Source organism: Scomber scombrus, chromosome 12 (assembly GCF_963691925.1).
Source record: "Scomber scombrus chromosome 12, fScoSco1.1, whole genome shotgun sequence".
Taxonomy (NCBI): Eukaryota; Metazoa; Chordata; class Actinopteri; order Scombriformes; family Scombridae; genus Scomber; species Scomber scombrus.
The window spans coordinates 1,295,090-1,315,704 of NC_084981.1; the positions used below are offsets into that span (position 1 = coordinate 1,295,090).

General features: G+C 39.3%; 2 protein-coding genes across 2 annotated transcripts; one reads left to right on the forward strand and one right to left on the reverse strand.

The window, feature by feature from the left end:
* Positions 1-179: 179 nt before the first annotated feature.
* si:ch211-189a15.5 (uncharacterized) lies at positions 180-6,973 on the forward strand. Its single transcript, XM_062430203.1, has 7 exons — positions 180-560; positions 1,442-1,551; positions 1,970-2,102; positions 2,497-2,625; positions 3,802-4,387; positions 5,406-5,789; positions 5,823-6,973. Coding segments are annotated over exons 1-7 (1,722 nt in total). The 5' UTR covers positions 180-182; the 3' UTR covers positions 5,825-6,973.
* A 1,289-nt stretch (positions 6,974-8,262) lies between these two features.
* tk2 (thymidine kinase 2) lies at positions 8,263-17,897 on the reverse strand. Its single transcript, XM_062430211.1, has 10 exons — positions 17,617-17,897; positions 14,781-14,818; positions 13,920-13,994; positions 12,757-12,810; positions 12,265-12,354; positions 11,418-11,491; positions 10,823-10,911; positions 9,536-9,615; positions 9,312-9,392; positions 8,263-9,003 (listed from the first exon to the last, which is right to left on the reverse strand). The coding sequence occupies exons 1-10, from the start codon at positions 17,798-17,800 to the stop codon at positions 8,917-8,919; spliced, it is 852 nt and encodes a 283-aa protein (XP_062286195.1). The 5' UTR covers positions 17,801-17,897; the 3' UTR covers positions 8,263-8,916.
* Positions 17,898-20,615: the final 2,718 nt, after the last annotated feature.

Consider the following 20,615-nt stretch of genomic DNA (forward strand, 5'->3'; position numbering starts at 1 on the left):
TAATTTGAGTTATATTAAATGTCATGTTTATTTAATATTTTAAATACATATCTGCCGCTCATCACGTTTCTATCATACACATTTGCATGAAGGGTGGATCAGAAACATAAGTGGTGTCAGTACTGCTCTCACTCTCACTTCCTCATCAGGTTGTGACAGCTACACTTCCTCATCACAGTTTGATGGAGACTGCTTGTGTTCTTGTCGGTGAGACAGACATGAAGGACGGCATGGCAGCAGCGGGAGAACCGGAGGAGGTTTCCCGTCAGGATCTGTATGAGGATTATATCAAATGTTACATCCAGATGTGTACAGAGGTTGGACCGTGCCGCGATGCTCAGCTGTTGAAGAAGGCGGCTCAGTATGTGCTCCAGGAAGCAGAGCCCACTCACACTTTCACCGTGTTTCCATTCTACCAGAGTGTGATGGAGGGCGCTGCTGCCCTGAGCTCTGACTACAGGAAACACCTGTCTGATTTTATCAAGGCCACAGAGCTGCTGGAAACTCTCTGCATCAATCTGTTCCTCCAACCGTGGAAGAAGGAAATCAAGACACTCAAGGTGCTTTTCTTTCTTTCTTTCTCTTTGTTTGTTTTTTTTGTTTTTTCCTTCTTTCTTTCAAGACACTTAAGGTGGTTGTCTTCCTTTCTGGCTCTTTGTTTGTTTGTTTATTTCTTTCTTTCTTTCAAGACACTTAAAGTAGTTTGTTTTCTTTCTTTCTTTCTTTTTGTTTCCTTCTTTCATTGTTTCTTTCTTTCAAGACACTTAAAGTAGTTTTCTTTCTTTCTCTTTGTTTCCTTCTCTTGTTCTTTCCTTCTTTTAAGACACTTAAGGTGGTTTTCTTTCTTTCTCTGTTTGTTTGTTTGTTTCTTTCTTTCTTTGTTTCTTTCTTTCTTTCTCTGTTTGTTTGTTTGTTTGTTTGTTTCTTTCTTTCTTTCTTTCTTTCTTTCTTTCTCTTGCTTTTTCCAGGTACGTTAAGTGTCATGTATGGAATTCAGTAGGCGTGAGCTCTTGTGGGTCAAAGTTTAGTTTTCTCTATGTAGTTTCCACTGGGGAATAAATGCGTCACTGCAATGAAGAACAGTTGCCAAGTTTTGCAATTGAAACTGTAATTCCTCTCATTACGCAACTGTTATATCATTTAAACATTTTATGGGCAGTTCAAAACTTTATTACAAGAAAACTTTCTTGTGGAAGTCCCCTAGAGGCCGCCAGTAAATAAGACACAACGTAAACAAGAACGGTGGCAGCTGGACAGCTAAACAATGAACTGAAACTCCTGAGGGAAGCTGCAGAGACACTGATAAGTCTCTCATGATTATGAATAACACCTCAGACATTACACACTGTCATTTCATACATTGTCATTGTGAAAAATATTGATTATAGCCACTTTAAAGCCTCATAGCCTTCATAAAAGAATGTATTTGTGTCTCTTTCAGTGTTTTACAGGTCCATTTGTTTACTGTCTTCTGCCAGTTCTCAGCAGTTCTACCATCCAGTCCGTCCTGGCCTCTATTGGCTACCTGCCACATCCTGAAACACCACAAAGGTAGGAAACAAGCAGGAAAAAAACAGGAATAATGATAAATACTGCAAGGCTGGATCCAACATACCCAGGATATCTTTTCATTAGCTGGCTTCACTGAGCCTAACACTGGCTGTCCAGATAACCAGAACTATGAAGCTGGTTTTTAACCAGCTCAGTCAGCTCTGGGTTTTCCTATCCAGCTTCAAGCATGTTCATGTGAAAGAGGAGGGTTGTTAATTAGAATTAACATCATCAGAACCATGAATGGAGTACATGTGAGATGAGATGAAAATTCAGTTTACAAAGCTAAACTCCTTGTGGAAAAATCCACAAGTCACTTCAGAGAATCTCAGTACAGATGGAGAAAGTCATCAATGTCTCAGATTCAAGCTTTTGTTATCTGTGAAAGTGGCGTCTAACGTTCTGCTGTATTCTACAGTGAGTACAAGCTCAGTGTGGATGCTAACCCAGACAAAGCCATGCTGGTGGGTTTTGAGCTACTGCTGGCCAGAGTGGAGTGTCTCCACCTCCTGGAGCTCGTGGAGAAGGAGAAGGATCACCTGGGACCACAGGTAAGATCAGAGATCAGCAGCCTCCAAACATGTGACCCCTACCCTGCGATAAAAAAAGAAACTGTTATACTAGTGCCTCTATGAGGCTAGCAAAAGGTGCTTTGGGAAGCTTGGCAATATAAGTGAGTACACCCTAATCATATCAAAGATATCTTTCAATACTAGGTAAGTTTCTGTGTTTTGGCTTGACAGTCAAGTAGCTGGAGACTCTAAAATGTCAACAAATATCATTGTAAATGTCTTTAAATGTTTCATAGTGAAAAGGAATGGAGTTTATCTCTGCTTTCTATACAATAAAGAAAAAACAACAGAATAATAATAGAAATCGAGGTCACATGACATGGTCAAGACTTACATAATCTCAGTTTTGTGATACTGTTATCTGTCTCTACAGGAGTGGCTGGAACTTGTCCAGAGGAGAGCAGGACCTGTGAAGACAGAGGGACACACAGAAAAGAAGACAGTAGAACAAATGGAAGATGAGAAGAAGAAGAAGAATAAGGAAGAGGCAAATAAAAGCGAGGTAGGATTGAGCACAGAGGTCTGTTTGACTGTGTGTAGAAGGAAGAAGAGAAGGAGAAAGAAGAAGTGCTGGGTGTCATCCAGTGAGAAATAAATATCAAACAGAGGTTTCCATGAGCAGTCACAGGTTACACAGGTTACTGGTCCGACTGCCAGTGACAGTAAACACAGTGGATATATTTCCTTGCACTGGTTTAGATCTTAAATAAACAAAGTTTAATGCATGATGTGCAGGTTACCTCCATGTTCCAGATATAAATAGTGCATGGTAGCCTACACCCACAACTACACCTAAAGCTCTACGTTGCATCAATGTACAACCACAAGATGTTGGCCCTCTCCTTCATCTCAGATCTAAATGTGGAAACATAGTATTCTTCCAGGTCAATAGGCTGTTTTACAAATATTGGACAGGCCTTTTGCCAAAAAAAAGGCCATAATGTAACCACAGGATTTTCTGTCAATCTAACACCCAAAAGCAGGAAAAGGACCTATCAGTCCTCAGGATGGACAGAAGTTTGACCTTATGAGGATGAGTGAAGTATAATAATAGGTCATCAGCATCTAGTCTCCAAGCCTATGAACACAGGCAAACATGGGGAGGATTGGAGGGCAATAGAGAGTGGCTCCATCACTAAAGCAAAAAGAAGAGGACACATATAGCAGTCCTGCTGGGTACCTCTGGAGTGAGACATATGCAGTAATATGCAGACCAAAGGGGCGTTACAGAGGAGACAGATATTAACTGAGACCCAAACCCTACATTGTGGCTTTAAAACAGAAAAAAAGGCAAGCCATCTGAGAAGTCTTTGGGGCGATGGTGCAGTGGTACAGTCAGTCATTGCTGCTCAGTATCAGTGCAGCTTGCACATAACCTGCCATTAACACAAAGGCATAGTTTACATCCTAGACTGGGCAAGAGAGCAGGAGTATGGAGAGGTAGTAACTGATATGAACCACCAGGGTAGAGGTGCCATAGAGAAGTCACTGAGTGATTCATCTGATGAGAAGACTAGAGAAGCAGGAAACATATGGTCCAGGTCAAGGTGCCGCTGCACTAACTGTACTGTCTATATTTCTGATACTGGTACAAGATATTGGAATCAGTTAAATATATTTGAAGTAAAGTGAGGGGCCACAGCCTGAAGTCTGTACTGAACTCTCTTTATGTCTTCAGGTACCTCTGTCTTTCGACACCAGGCCTGCAGTGAACTCCCAGCCCAAGTCTCGAAGCTGCCACCTTTCCAGTGTAGACCAGTCCATCATGGAGATGCAGATGACCTATGATGACCTGGCCATCAGGGGCCGCCCTGTGCTACAGGACAAACCTCACAGAGCAAACAGCCACAAGAGCAGCAGTAAATCTGTTCATGCTGCCAGCACCAATAATAACAGTAGTGACAGTAAAGCTGTTCCGCCTCCTGACAGAGACTGCATTAAAAGTACCAAACCTGCTGCCACAACTCTTAGCAGTAAACCTGATGGCAGCAAAGTCTGTGAAATGATTGGCAAGAATAGCAGAAGCAGTGGCTGCAATGATGGCAGCGGTGGTGGTGGTGGGATCTCCACTCCAGCAAACAACACTAGCAGTAGCTTCAAGAACAGTGATGGAAGCAGGGTTGATGATGAAGACAGGAGTCCTCAGGACATCACTCTGCACATCACACTGAGAGCTGGGTCTAATGCAGAGCAGAGCCTGAAGCCTGGAGAGTCTCAACCCACAGCAGAGCCTCCTGCCTGGACACAGCAGCAGGCTGCAACAGGTAAGACACACACACCACTGACAGCAGTGTGTGATATTCAGAGCTTGTTACTGTTACTTAGTGTCAATCAATCAATCAATCTTTATTTATACAGCGCCAAATCACAACAAAAGTCATCTCAAGGCACTTTACACATAATTTAATTTATAGAGACCCAACATTCCCAGAGAGAGAGAGAGAGAGAGAGAGAGAGAGAGAGAGAGAGAGAGAGGAGAGAGAGAGAGAGAGAGAGAGAGAGAGAGAGAGAGAGAGAGAGAGAGAGAGAGAGAGAGAAGAGAGAGAGAGAGAGAGAGAGAGAGAGAAGAGAGAGAGAGAGAGAAGAGAAGAGAGAAGAGAGAAGAGAGAGAGAGAGAGAGAGAGAGAGAGAGAGAGAGAGAGAGAGATCTAATAATGAAGTGGACTATAGATTCACCATCTTTCATAATACCAACCAGCTTTTACACAAACATCATTGCATCAATAATCATGATTATCACATATTGTTCTAATGATAACACAATCTATTTTCCTGGGTCAGGAGCAGTACACTCCAGATGCTGTGTGATGATGTTCTGACAGTTTCATTATGAGCTGATGTTTCTCCAGCTCTTCATCAATTACATACTACTTATCATTACAGAAATTATCATAAGTCTTCCTTTGTTACACACAAGCTGTTATTTTGGACATCATTGTTATTTTCATGCCATGTGTACTTGTATGTGTCAACAGTGAAATAATCAAAACATTATGTACAACCAGGAATAATACAGAGACAGGTACCACAGTATAAAACAGTATGGCAAAATGTCTGACAATGTACTTTGTCTAATGGTATATCATGATATTGTCCACCCCTAATATTCATTACGTTGTTACTTTAAAGACTCCCCTATTAATGTTCTAGAAGTGGACCCTTCCTCTGTGGACTTTGTATGACAGACACGTGTTTCATGTGCAGATGCTTTTTGTCTTACAAAAACAAAGGTTTTGTTACTTGTTGTACTTGAAAGTAATTGTGAAGCTCTTATTTTCACAGACTTACAAAATAAGAGGACCACCAAAAGCAGAGCATCCCTCTCTGACCGCCACGGACGAGGAGCAGGAGCGCTGAGAGAGCTGGCAGAGAGGATGGGTCAGCTCCATGTCCAGCAGACCCAAAGAGGAGGCGAAGAAAAAAGAGACAACAAGACAGGAGAGGAAAACACAAATAAAGAGAGGAGAAAGAAAGGGAGGAAAACAAGCACAGAAGAAGGAGCAGAGGAGCAGAGTTTCAGGAAGCCAGTGATGGAGACAAGTCCAATACAGAGCCATCCTGCCAGTAGATGCACCAGATCCTTTCCGTCTGATCCCACAGTGATGAAAGAGCAGAAGCAGACCAGTGTGTGTCACTCAGCACCACTCAGCATCAGTACAGCAGACTGTGAGTCAGGAGGAGGAGGAGGAGGAGGAGGAGGAGGAGGAGGAGGAGGCACGAGTAACCAGGAAGGAGAAGTGAGGGAAGGTCATACAGACAGAGCAGCAACAGGCAGAGGAGAGGAGGATCAGAGCTTTGTTATGGTTTAGCATCACATGAAATAACATGATCTCAAGGGTGACCCATACATATGGCAGTTATTCAGAAAAAAACTACAGAGCAAGGTCATAACCAGTACAATCTGTGAGATAGATGTATCAAAGAAAAAAGAGACTTTATTGCAGAATTCCATTTTGTTACATGTCATATTCTCCTCTTCTCACCTTACTACAGTTGCTCTCACATAAAGGCTAAAATACATATAAATTACAATTAGGCTACAACGAGGCTGATGTGAACATTTTTCCCACACGCCTGCTTGTATATGGTGTAAATGGAGCATTCCACTTAATTCTTTTTCACTGTTAAAGATCCCATTTTAATTTTACCATATAAATTGCAGGAATATTTGCATATACGAATACATAGTTGGAGTTTTAAAAAAAAACCAACAGCATTTTGTTTGTCTCATAACTGACTATAATTGAAAACAGAGGCTTGTTTAGAGACACACCAATTCATTGGCACGAGTAATTACAGACTCCACTCCTGTTCATTACATTTTGATGAAAGGGCAAACCTTTTGTTTTAACAGTCCTCATTCACAAACTGAATGGACATTATAAGAAAAATAGTTTATTTTCATTTATTAAAATGCACTGTTTAACTTTGAGGTTCAACACATAGGTTGAATGTGTTTTATTTGTCGAAAAACACTGGCAAAGCTGATATTTTTTTAAATTTTATTTTATGGCAACATTTTGTAACCTGCTTTGGATACATGCCAGTTCACCTATGTGGTACTTGTACCTGTCCAGTCAGTCATCATGAAGTCTGTTCTATCTGCTTATTTCTGCTCTGAGGATCGAGGAGACTTGAACCAGGACACATGAGACCAGCCTGTGCTGTTTGAACTAGTTCAACAGATCTCTTGATGGACTGTGCAGCTGATCAGACTGCTCTGACACCACATCACATCACCACCTTGTCATCCCAGAGTGGACGGACAAAGAACAGATTCAACTGAAGGGTCCAATTCCCAGATTTGATCATTTTTGTTTTCTAATTTGCCATCTAATTAAAACAGTGATTCTGTGTTCATTTGTGGTCTGCTTAATGTAAATGTTTTGTAAAGAGTAGCATAATACTGTCACTACCTTTGTTAAACCAGTCTGGTCCAGTGTCAGAGGCAAAAAAACACTCACAACAGGTTTTTGGGACAAAAACATGCAACTCTTTATTGAAAATACGATGAATTCAATGTAGCTGCAAGGGGCAGTTTGTGGGTTCAAACCTGTTGTGCAGAACAGAAGGAAGCAGCTCAATCATAGAACATTGAAGCCACAAGCAAAAACGAAGGCTTTCTCACGTAAGCTAATTTAATTCTATTTAAGTGATGAAAAGCTAAATATTTAGTTTAAATAGCACTCGTCAGAGCTGAAGGAATGCGTTTTAAAAGAAACACTAAAACCTGGTCAGTTGAGCAGGGTTTCAGTATGTCAAGTCTGGCCCATCTGGAGCTTATAGTCCAGCCCATTTGGAGCTGACTGCAGTCCACAGACTTATCATCATTCAGACGCCCGGCTATGGAAGTCCTGTGATGTTGTTGCAAATAGTGCTTGTGTTAGCCACAGTGAGGTAAACCTATAGCTCAACTCAGCCCCTGCATCACAAAGGGCTGAGAATGTTGACATGACCCAGGAGCATGGCAGCCTTAATGGTCTTAATTAAGATGCTCATAATGGATGTGTTCAAAGGGTATTTTTGTCATCTTAAGATGTACAAATTTCACTACTTGTTTTGGTCCAAACTGCATTCCATATATGTAAAAGGCACAGCGAATGTAGAGGTTTTGTACCATGCTTCTTAATCAGTGGGCTACTGGTGTGCAGCTACAAAACATGGATGGACATAAGGTTTTTTACAAAGTGCCAAGAGCTGAATAGTGTCAGTAAATACAGTAGCTACATGTTTGTGAGCTAACAAGTTAACCAACATAAAGCCTTCTCACTCATATTTTATTGATCAAATTTGCTATTTTTCAATACAGTCTTAATAAGTGCTCAATTCAATTATCCATTTATTTATTTAAAGGTTTAATGATCAGGGACAATGCAAATTAATACAACATTTTAACCAATGTAAACATGCCAGAATTAGCCAAAAGGCTATTTTACATCTGCTGTCCCTGGACTGATGTTAAGTAGTCACCCTAAAAGAATAAAACAAGATTTAGTTTTAAGCATACAAGTAAGTATCGTAGTAGATAGTTATTGATGGGGGATGGGTTGATCACAAACATAGAAGCCAAAGCAGATAATATCTGTTAACAACTTGGTTTGGTGTGAACATAAAACACAACATAAAAAAACACATTACTGAGTTTAAGATTATAGGATTTATTAAAATGGAAAAAAATGTGATAAATATAAAGAGTCCTTCATTAAAAGGAATTACAGAAACATGTTATCCCTACCCTGTAGCAGCTATGGTTGTGAATGACCAGTGTTTACTTCATAAGTCATCTGTAGTCCCCTTGCAAACCAGCCTGTATCAACCACATCCTGTACTTACTGAGTTCCAAAAACATCACATATTGTCACACCTATGTAATAGAGCTAAAGCATCGTTTCTGGACGGTACCTTTAAGTGCATTCAGTAACAAAGAAAAAAAATGCAAACTAATAAATTAAAACTCAATGAGAGATTGATGGGACTGTACACAATGTAGTTAAACCTCACAGTTTGAAGGCCTGAGCCTGAGGAGCACTGGGAACATTCTTTGAAATGCCTTTTTCCAAGCTCCTTTAAGGCTTATCGGAGTCTTTTAAGATGGTGAATGGAATGTTTACCTGGTATCTGAGACACTGTCTGAGAATACCTTTAATATATATTTTGGGTAAGAAAATTCTCTAATTAAAAGCTTCTGAATATCAATGTTAGCCTTCAGATATATGTGACTGTGATAGTGAGATGTATAACAATGATCTGTAAACAGCGTTCTCCTGTGTTGATGCAGGAGTGTGTTTGGGTATTAGAGGTAGTTAGCTGTTAGGATCTTGTCACGGTTCTCTTCATATCTATCCAGCATGTTTGGGAGATCTTGGTCAGCAGGAATCACCTGCACACACAAAAAACAATGTTTTTTCATTTTAACTATTAGAAACATCAGAATTACAAGCTAGAGATGGTTATAAGGTTATATCTCCCTCACAGTTCTTTTTATATTGATGTAAACCTACTGAAATTAAAGCGGAGGCCTAATTTATATCCATTTCGTTATTTCATATGAAATATGCTGAAGCACAGAGCCTGAAGAACAAAACATGTGTAACTGTCTAAATAGTCACTGTCTGGACTGTACTAGCTGGATGTAAAGTGTCACACAAAGCAAAGTAAAGACCTAGCTGGATGTGTATGCTCACTCACCAAAACTGGAGCAGGAAGAAAGAAGGAACTACGTTTGATGAGCCAATCCTCATAGAGCTGGTGGGTGGACTCCAGATACTCCTGGTGCACGCACACAGGCACACACACACACACACACACACACACACACGTAAAACATAATATTCACAATTCTCTAACCTATTAATTTCCCCTCAAGGTGATTGTGAATGTGTCTGTTCTGTGAAGTGAGTTTGTGTCCTCACCAGTGGAATGACCTTCTCCTCCTCTCTGCATCTCTGCATTAACCTCTCATGGCAGGTCTGAGGAGACGTCTGCAGGTAGACTGGAACCAGAGGAACAAATCAGAGAACATACAGGCTGCGGTAGCTTCTAATGTGATTGTTTAAATCATGTGGACACACAGACTGCTGCTCTGCTGCTACACTGGAGGCATTCAGGTACAGTGTTGAGTGTAGGTCATCAGTGTGTTAGAAAGGCTTAGAACGCAGTACAGTGACTATAGTTATGCATGTGAAACAGAGGAAAGTTGACTTGACGGTTTGCCAGACAGGTGTAATGTTTCACTACACTTTCCTATAAAGACGGCTATGGATCATAACTAGTGATTTATTAAAATGTCACAGTCACAAGTTGTTGTCTGACTGGTTGCTGAATGTGTCAGGTGGCAGATGCCAGAAAGTGAGAGTGCTGTACTTATGTTAGGAGCTACTTTCATTGAGATCACGATGAGCAGTGAATGATAACCCTTGTCCCTGAAGTATTCTGGTTTAGTTTCTGTAATTAAATCCCCTACGTCAGGGGTGTCAAACATACGGCCCGCGGGTCAGAACAGGCAGGGGTTCAATCCGGCCCACTGGATAACTTTGCAAAGTGTGAAAATGGCAGAAAAGTAATTCCAAATTTTCTGCTGCTTCAGTTTTTTTCCCACCCTGAACAGAATACAATAATCTGAAAAAAAACCCCAATACATGCATATATTTTTAATATATATATCAATACTGTGGCTGTTCATCTGTTTAGTAAGTAGATTGTTTATTATAATAAAGTAATATTATACATACATATATATATATATATATATCTTATTGGTATGTTATTATACAATGGTTTTACTGGTCCAGCCCTCTTGAGATCAAACTAGGCTGAATGTGGCCCCTGAACTAAACTGAGTTTGACCCCCCTGTTCTACGTACAACAAACCATTTTATCTTTCCCACCTGACAAAAACCAGTAGAACCAGTCAGTCCACTGAGTATCACTTATTTGTATTCATGATGTCATAAATGTCTGTCAAAATGCTACAAAAACACTTTAACTACCATATTTCTGATCATGATCACAATCATATGTGTGTGTGTGTGTGTGTGTGTGTGTGTGTGTGTGTGTGTGTGTGTGTGTGTGTGTGTGTGTGTGTGTGTGTGTGTGTGTGTGTGTATGTGTGTGTGTGTGTGTGTGTGTGTGTGTGTGTGTGTGTGTGTGTGTGTGGGTGCGCGTGTGTGCGTGTGTGTTCCTGCTTTGTGTATTCTCACCAATAAGATCTACAGGAATGGATATGTTAGTTGTGATCCAATCAAACCACTCAGTAAGAACAGCATAGTCCACCTCTGGCATCTTTCCACTGGAAACCAACACAACACACAGGACAGTCAGTGTGCTGCTGGTGGAAGTAATGTGTCACATTTTCTACACCGTGAAAGATTTCTGTAATATCTCTGGCTGTGTTGGGTCAATGCTGAAAATCAATGAACATCATGGTAATACTGAATTAACCTCATTGTTGCATCAATGCAATGTAGTACCACAATTAGTCAGGTCATAATCCAAATGAACTGACAGTCTGCTTACTTTATCTATAGTTGATCTAATGAGAGGAAGTAATATATATGTGATATACATTAATGTTGTGATAACATGACAAACCATGATAGAGGATTTTATGGATATCACTCAGCTGTATAGACAGTCTCATCCATACAGAGAACAGTGGCTTCAACTATTGCAACTTGTGCAACAACATTAAACTAGTATGAGGGTTTAGCTGAAATTCTATGTGGAATGCATTAACTGTGCTTCTTTGTCTGATACAGACAGTTAAGCCTCTCAAAACCACTTGGACAACATTACCTTCTGAAGAGATTCTCCACAAAGATGTACTTGGCACTGAAGATGGACCTTTCCATCATCCTGACAGGAGCTGACTGGAACCAACAAGAAACTTTAAGTACATACAGCAGTGTTCCTGATGAGGTGTTTGCATAAAAAGTACTCAACAACCAATGGGTTTATCAGCACTGGGGACACATTGAGCTTTTTGGGATATTTATTGTTGTGATGTCAGATATCAGTGTTGGCATGTCTGATAACATGGTCAAAGTTACAAAACTGAAGTTTAACCTATGTAAAAATGCTCTCTGCAAGTCAGAAGTCAGGGCTTCAAACCGCTCTGAATGCTGTGGTTTTTTTGCAATGTTTTTTTCTACCTTGCCAAACGAGCTGATGTTGGCTCATCACACACACCCATAAATGGCTGCCTGTTATATAACCTTTTGTTGCTAAGGCTGTTGCTAAGGTTCTCCCACGTGTTGCATCGTCCATTCTCATATTTTGGGTTGAAAATTTGTGGATGGATTTGCAAAGTTAACAATTTGAGTAAAGAATGAGAAAAGGGAGTCAGATCCTACTACTGTTTGTCTCATGGTGTGTTGATGTAGCCTCTGTAGCTGCATGAGACAGTTTCTGAAAGATAGCCAATCAGAACAGAGTGAGACCGGAGACCGGAGCTAAAGTGGCCTGTTTGTAGACAGAGGCTGAACTGAGGGGCTGTGTAAAGGCTCAGTATGTCAATTTGAACAATAAATCATGCAAATATATTCTAGTACAGACCAAGATAAAAAAATATAGACAGTGAAATGTACAGACTTGAATGAGAATACAATAAAGTGGGTGTGTTTCTATCCAACAGTACACTTACCATGGGTGACATATGTCTATCCAGCATGGTGAGTTGAACATAGGTCTGCAGTGTGATGCCCCAGCGCTCAGGATCCTGGTACATCAGAGCCTGCAGCACACATGATGGCAAACAGTTTAATGATAACTAAACCACTGGACTCTTTTCTATGAGGTCTGATCTAGACATGATCCCCACAGGATGGATCCTGATATTTTGGTGACCTTTCTGAACCACCCTTTCAAAACGTTCCTACTTTACTTACTAGGCAGACGGCCATGAAATGAAATTGAATGGTTGGTCCACATAAATTATAAAGATACATTTTTTTAATCTCTTGCAGGTAGTTTTGGTTTTAATCTGCGCAAGTTTTGAAATACAGTGAATTGAAAGTGTATTGAGTGGACCTCCCACTGGGCCTAAGCATGGGGAATTTGAAGCATTGGGGAAAGATGAGTAAAGAAGTGTGATGTGAGGTCAGTACAATGATACAATGAACAACAGTTCTGTTACCAGAGGGTTGTGTCCACGAACATTCCTCCATTTAGACACTGGTTCTGTGAGGACCTGGAACAAACAAGAGGAGAGAGGAACAATACATGAATGGACATGTCTGATGTCCATTTTCATCTCAGTGGCTATTGGTTATAATAATATAATACCATGTAATGTATAATATAATGTAATAAAAGCTGGGTTCAAAATCATGATTAAGCAATAACACTGCTGACAACTTTCCATAATTACATTTTCATTGCTTTTCATGCTTTTTCATTGAAGTTGACTGCAACTCATCTGCAAGGCACCTTAGGTTTGTCTGTTCAAAAGTGCATTATTGTCCAATAGCTGTAGCCCCTAAGGTGACATACCCAAGTGTGTTGTTTTATCCTGACCTACAGTCCATAACCCAAATATATTCTGTTCACTAACGTGGAAGAATATATTATTATATAAACTGAGAAGCTAAAAATCTGATTTTTAAAAATATTTTAAAGAATTCATTTATTAATCAATTACCAAAATATGATATATTTATTAACCAATCATAGATAATATGATTGTTGTGGCTGTAGTACATTTCCTTTACACAGTGAATGCTTCATCAAATACCAAATGTGATTGGAATCAGAGGTGCAGCTTAACTCAGGATGAATGGAATTATAGACGGAGTGTTGGAGTAAAATCAGGAATCTTCTAATATTGTAGTGACTATGTCCTAAACTTTAGCCACTACTGGCTCTGATTGTTCAGATGTGTACTCAATTAACGAAGGCTATTCAGTCTTTTCCAGTTGATGAAATGATGTATTAATGTTCCTGCCAGATGTCACAGTGCACACTTTCTGCACACTTTGTAATCGTTTTACATAAATCACACAATAAAAAAAAATAAAAAAAGCCTTTCTGCTCCTGAGCACAGTCAAAAAACATTTTGCCTCTCACCATCAACGCACCTGTGATGACTGGCATGACCTTAAATAAACCTGTACCATGCCCCCCCCTAGTGTCTGGGAGGAGTACCACCACTCAACCAAATCAAATACATGGCTCCTACAAATATAAAAGCTCCACCTACATGTCAAATGGCAGCTATGTTACAATTGAACCAAACTGCACATCAGCTGCAGTAGTACTTCCTGGTATGCCCCACCTTACAGTAGGAGCTCTTTACTCTACCTCTAGGTTACTTGTTTTGCTGAAATACTCCAAACATGTCGTCTTCCCGCTGGCAATGTTCCCCTCAATCCAGACCTGCAAACGGTGACAGAGAGACAGATGTTAACAGGACAGATGTAGTTAATACAGTATGAGGTAAGAGCTGACATTTAATCAGTGGAAGTTCCCTCACTAGAATCTGCTGCCAACATTAACATTAACTTCCACCTGATGTGCAGGTTGGTACCCTGTGTGATAGCCCCTGCCATCAGTGTATGAATGTGTGTGAATGGGGTGAATGAGTTGTAGTGTAAAGCGCTTTGAGTGGTCGAAAAGACTAGAACGGCGCTATATAAGTACAGTCCATTTACCATTTACCATTTACATTATAAAAGCTGATCATTTTCAGGTTTATTTACTATCACCAAGTAAAAGAGGAAGAATGCTCAGATTATAGATGACATTTAGGAGATTTACCACTAGGTCTGGGCAATTCATCGAAAAATAATGGAAACCGATATTTAGAAACTCTAATGGACTTAATCTTGCTCATGTCAATTAATGGTGGTGTTCACTGTTGCCATGACAGTAAAGGTTGCATATCTTTAATGATCATTTGATCCCAAACCATGATCTTTACATAGTTCTAATCAAGTAAACTAGACATTAACCACAGCGTCACACCTTAAAACATCATTATTTTACCTCCCTAAAGATCCTCATGTGTGAGGGCAGCAGTGTAAAATACAAAACTAAAGAAACTGTGAAAATACATCATTGTTCATCAAGGGTGCAGATAATCGTTCATTCATCGTAATCGAGGTTAAAAGTTCAATTCATTGTGAATTTGGATTTTTGCCGTAATCGCCCAGCCCTACTTACCACTGCTTTCTTATCCTCTCCACTACGCATCAGCTTCCCTTGAAAAGAAGACAACATTATGAGACAAGACTTCACCTCTCGACTGTGAGTGCTGTCCTCTGTTAACTCAGCAGGCTACATTTATATGTCTACATTTATAGTTTGGACTCTGTACACAGCAGCAATAAGATCAGATAGTCAACAAAGAAGAAGTGTATGTGGCAGACAAATTAGGGCTCATTGCTTATCAGGTGTGGCAGGATGGAAATTTAACTAATGAGTATATTATCTAAGGATGATATGTGTGGGAGGGGCACATATAGTATGATAGCTTTATTAATGTAGCACTTTATTACGGGTCACTCATGCACTTTGTACTCAACCCAAAATGTCTGTCTGAATGGTGGAAACGAATGTTTGTTTTCTTTCTTTTAATTCTTTTCTTTTTCTTTGTTCTTTTATTCATTTTATTACGTTTGAATGTTTTTTAACGTAGTTTTTTACTATGCCATTTTCTTTAATGCACTGTAAGGAGCTGGTGACAAACAGCCTGTGTATACAAATACATGTGTGTGAAATGACAATAAAGAAATGTTGAATCTTGAAGCTAGTAATATTCTCTAGCTGAAGTCCTGTTATTGACTGTTTTGACTTTAGACCTTCTTTCTTAATTTTGCTTTTAATTGAATTTTATTTATTTATGAATCTATCTTTTATTTTCTATTTTAACCTGTTTTACTACTTGGACTACATGTGTTTATTCTATTTTATTGTTTTCTTCTTCATAACCCTCCCTAATTTTACTCTTTTACTCCTAACATTTCCGGTTTTACACACTTTATTCTATAGAGACTTTATTTTATTCTTTCCTTTTATATATTTTTATTAATCTTTTATTTGATTACCTTTTATTTGATTTATTTTTACATTTTTATCCTAACTCTGGTGTTTCCTCATTGCAGATTCTTGAGAGTTATGATTTCCTGAGTTCCTTTTTTTCTTGTCTTTTTTCCTGTTTATTTGTTGTGACATCACAATGTATGAAAAGTGCTATACAAATAAAGTTTGATTGATTGACTGATTGGTCAACTGGTGATGTCACTAGCCCCAGTCTGTGCCTCTCATGTATATGCATGCACTGGCTCACACAATGAACCATCACTTTCTCTATAACATGATCAGCTGGTCTTGTGTCAGACGAGAATCCTCAGAGGATGGTGATTGGTCTGGACCACCGCTGGTTGGGACATAAGCTCATCACTTGAAGCCTGACAGGATGGGTTCTCACATGATGTGTGATCTTGTGAGTTCAGCTGCCTTGCCAGGTAAGACTAAATCCAAATGTCCCTCCTCTGGTCCCTAACGGACTTCAGTCATACATACTGTAACATGTTCACCATCATCACTGGGCTGCAGTGGGATGAGGGTAATCTGACCCTAATTAAGACCTCAAGTACTTCCACAGAGATACACTGAAATCCCTGACCCTGCTACTTATTACAAAGTGTTTTTCTGAGCAGTTCTTCATGGCTCTGATATGTGCAGGTAAGAATGCTAAGTGAGGCTTTCCCTTTAAATGAACTGCTAAACACTACTCATATTATATTCATATTTATTCCTCAACTGAGGACCTTAACACTGACAAGAAGAAAACTCAAGTTTAGTAGATTATAATCAATCAATCCTATATGCCTGTTATTCTGTGTGTACACTACTACACCTAACTGATCAGAGTGAAGGTGAACAAAGTCATCAAAAGAAAATATTTTACATGATAATGATTGTTTTATTACTGATAATCATAAGGAGTAGTGCACTTAACATAGTGAGTATTATGAGTCATTTCCCGAGCAAAGTGAACTCTGCATTCTGTGATTTTTATCAGTGGGAGGTTACATTCTAGAAGTGAAAGGAACATTTCATCCCAATGTTCATGATGTGTCAGCCCTGCTATTATTGAAAGATGAAACTTAAAAAACATTTTCTTTTCTGGCCTTCTTTCTCAGTGTGGTGAGAGTGTAGGAATAGAAACCTATCACACACAGTTTCACTTCAACTCAACTCAAGTAGAAAACAAGAGCTCTCTAATGGCCAAATCACACAACTGCATTTCTAAAAGTACACCACAGTTACTACAGTAACAATATTTACAGTAACAACAATTATGTTTATTGCATCACAGATTAAGATAGGAGAACAACAAAGAAGCATCAACGAGTGGAAAGATGCTGGCTCTCTTTACTGGCAATTCAAAAGAAATCAAGATATAAAAGGAAAGCTTTTTATGTGAAGATAATCACGATTATATATCCATAATACTGAATTCACCATAATTGATTTAAAGTGAGTGGGTTTTTTCTATTTTTTTTTTTTTTTATCATGATAAGTGATAAGATCTTTTATCCTCCCATCCCTAAACGCCCCCTGCTGGAAAATTCAGCTTGAGCTGGTAACCGGTTTGACCAGTTCCAGCTATAGTGATAGTGATAGTGACAGCTGATAGGCCAGCTACCAGCACTGAGTTAGTAACAGTTGTCAAAAAACTAGCTCAGACCAGCTTAAACCAGCTACACAAAACTGCTCTACCAGCTGATCACCAGTTAAAACAACTTGAGCAAGCTGTGGCAGCTGTCAATAAGTATTGACATATATATACGTTCTACATATGTCTGTCTACTCTTTCTACTGTTTCTAGAAATTCAAACATGTTGTTGTATTTCTTCATATTCTATCAAATTTTTTCCTGGAGCATAAAACAGATGGTCCTGGTGATAACAAGGAGCTCTCTGTATTATTGGAAGTATAGTGATCATGTGATCACGTGTCCCAGCTCATCAACTCAAGTCCAAACACTTACCTGGAGTCTGGTGCGACGGCGCGCGGCTGCGTGCTCTGCTGTGGATGAGCGTGAAGCCTCCAGCTGATAACCATGTCCTTCTGTTCCATCCTGCTGACATCAGTGAGGATGGGCTCACAGCACAGTGAGCAGACACCAGTCTGACACACCTGAATAATAATGTCACACAACCTGGCAGCATCATCTCACACACAGAAGCTTGAAATCTTATTGATAACTTAATATATGAGACAGGAAGAAGAGACGACTTCTTCTTTGTTATTCTTCTTCTGAGTCTTTATCAGGCGGTAGCAGTATATTAGTGTATGACCGCCCCCTTCTGGTCTATAATGATCACTGCTATGGTTTACATAGTATGTGCATTAAAACAAATTAAAATAAAACACGGGGGGAAACTCAAACCCTTTCATTCAATCTTGTGGCTTTCAAAAATTCAAACACATATCTGATGATTTTGTCTTCTGATGATTTACTCAACATGCCTGTGATATTAAACATTTCTTCTCCTGCTCTCTATATATTCCTTTTTGATTTCCCCTTTCATACTTATTGCATTTGATAAACACGTGTAACTGCAACTTTCACACCTTCCACTTTCATGTTTTCCCATTATGAATAATGTTTTCTTCTTAATCCAATGTGTCCTACTCTCAACCATGTACATGTCATCTCCTCCCTCCTATTCCTACTCTCTTGCCTCATTTAAACTAATGGATCATTAGAATTTAACTCTCCCTTTATTTCCATGACTCTGTTGGTCTTGCCACACTTCCTTGATTTCTTTTTTTATTTTATTTTATTGCTTTAGCTTCTGTCTTGAACACATTTGCTTTAACCAAGATGACCTCTGATCTTAGTGCTTATTTATCTACTAGTTAGTCTCCATGCACTCCCACATGAGCAGCTACCCAAACAATCCTAACATGCATTCCTCCATTCTGAATTCTATAAAACATCACAAATTGGATTACAAATTGGAAAATTGGATTATCCCTTTAATATCGCCTTGATTCATGCAAAAGAACATTTGTACATATTTTACTATATTAAACCTTTGGCAACAATTTGAAGGTGTCTTACTTAGAGAAAGTAAATAACCTTCTCTAATAATAACAACATGTAAGCTTATGTGACCTGCTCATAAGTTTTATCTGTGAAAAAACATCTGAACCCTTCCCCCCATATCCCCCCCACACCCCCACCCTCCTACAGGACAGCACAGGAAAAAGCTGTACTAACTCACTCTTCCTCCCTTTATTCTGGCCTGCATTCAGTGTTTCCACTCCCGTCATCACTCCATTCTTTTTTGTTATCCTTCCTTTAGGTGTCCCTCATTGAATACTGGTTAACACACGTTATTCTGTGGCTGATTGTGTAAGGTGGATGTCTTCTCTCTGTACAGCACTAGCCTACCTAAAGGAATGCTGTTTACCTCAGTGTGTATGTATGACAGATAAAACAAGGAAAAACAACATTCACTGATATGTTCAGACTCTCTAATGCAGTCAGGGGTTGAAGAGAAGGAAGCAGATTAAACTGCAACTGACACAACACTAATTAAGTAGTACAATGGAAAAATATATTTATACAGGCATGTCTGCAGAGTGACAGATTCAGAATCAGGACACTAAGCTCTTTTAAATATGGCCTACAGAACTTAAAGATCTACTATTTTTCCATTATTCCCCATTTTAGCAAAAGAAATGACACACATGCAAAAAAAACAACAACAAAACAAAAACAAAACCTGTTCACCCACCCACCTGGGTAGCCCACGTATTCAGTTAGGTAAGGTTCTGTGGTACAATAGCTGTACAGTACACCCTGCTACAGTATTCAAACTACAGTATGATACTATTTATCATACTGGTCTACCTGTGTCAAAGGATGGACACAGGTAAAGACCAGGTCAGTTATTACATATAGCAGACCTGAGTCTCAGTCAGGTGGCATCACAAACAGATTGTTAAAATGTGAGACTAAAGAAAGATAGATAGATTCCTTTATTGTCATTGTATAGAATATAATGACATTCAAAACTCAAGGTACAGAACAGAGCTCATTAAAAAGTAATAAATAGTAAAATAATAAGGTGAGATAAAATACATACTACACACACAACCATACACATACATACTCAGTCATACAAAAAGGAACTCAGTCATACAAAAAGTGCCAACATATATACTCAGACATGCAAAGAGTGCCAACAACAGGGTTGTCATTTCTTAGTAAAATGATCCTTAGTGCATATTTCATTTTTTTCAAGGCTCAAGAAAAACATCACATCCTTTAGCCAGGCAGACTGATATGATGAGATAGGAGATTTCCATGCCAGCAGTATACTGCAACGTGCAAAATAATGGTGAAGGCAATAATGTACCTTTGTTTAATGCCATTCAGGGTAGATTTAGCTGGCAGTCCAAAGATTGCCAGGAGGGGGCATGGTTGTACTTTTATCTCCAGAACTTAAGTTAGAGTTTCAAAGACATAGCACCAGAAATGGCTCCAAAGTTTGGGACAATTCCAAAACATGTAGCCTAGTAGTAAGTCTGTTCTGGATAACCACAACGGTCACATCTTGGGTCATGATCTGTAAATAATTTAGCTAACCTGCTTTTACTAAAATGCATCCTATGGACAATCTTAAACTGAATTAGACTCAATCACGCACAAGATGTAGAGGCGTTCACCTTGTTCAATGCACTAACCCACCAGTCCTCCGTTACATTCATCTCCAAAATCTCTTTCCTGTTTAGTTTTCATTACAGACACTAAACTCTAAACACAAACAGGTGGCATGGCCTTTACACAAGGGCCAGAGAGCAGGGAACACTCAAATAGGAACATTAATAAGTTCATGGTGGATATTAAAGTGAACATTGTGTGAATGTGAATGACAACAGTCCATCACATAATTAGTGGGTTGCTCTATAGTTAGGAATTTTCACACAAAAAATGGGGGGGGGGAAGAAAAAAAGAGTTGATGAGGAAGGTAG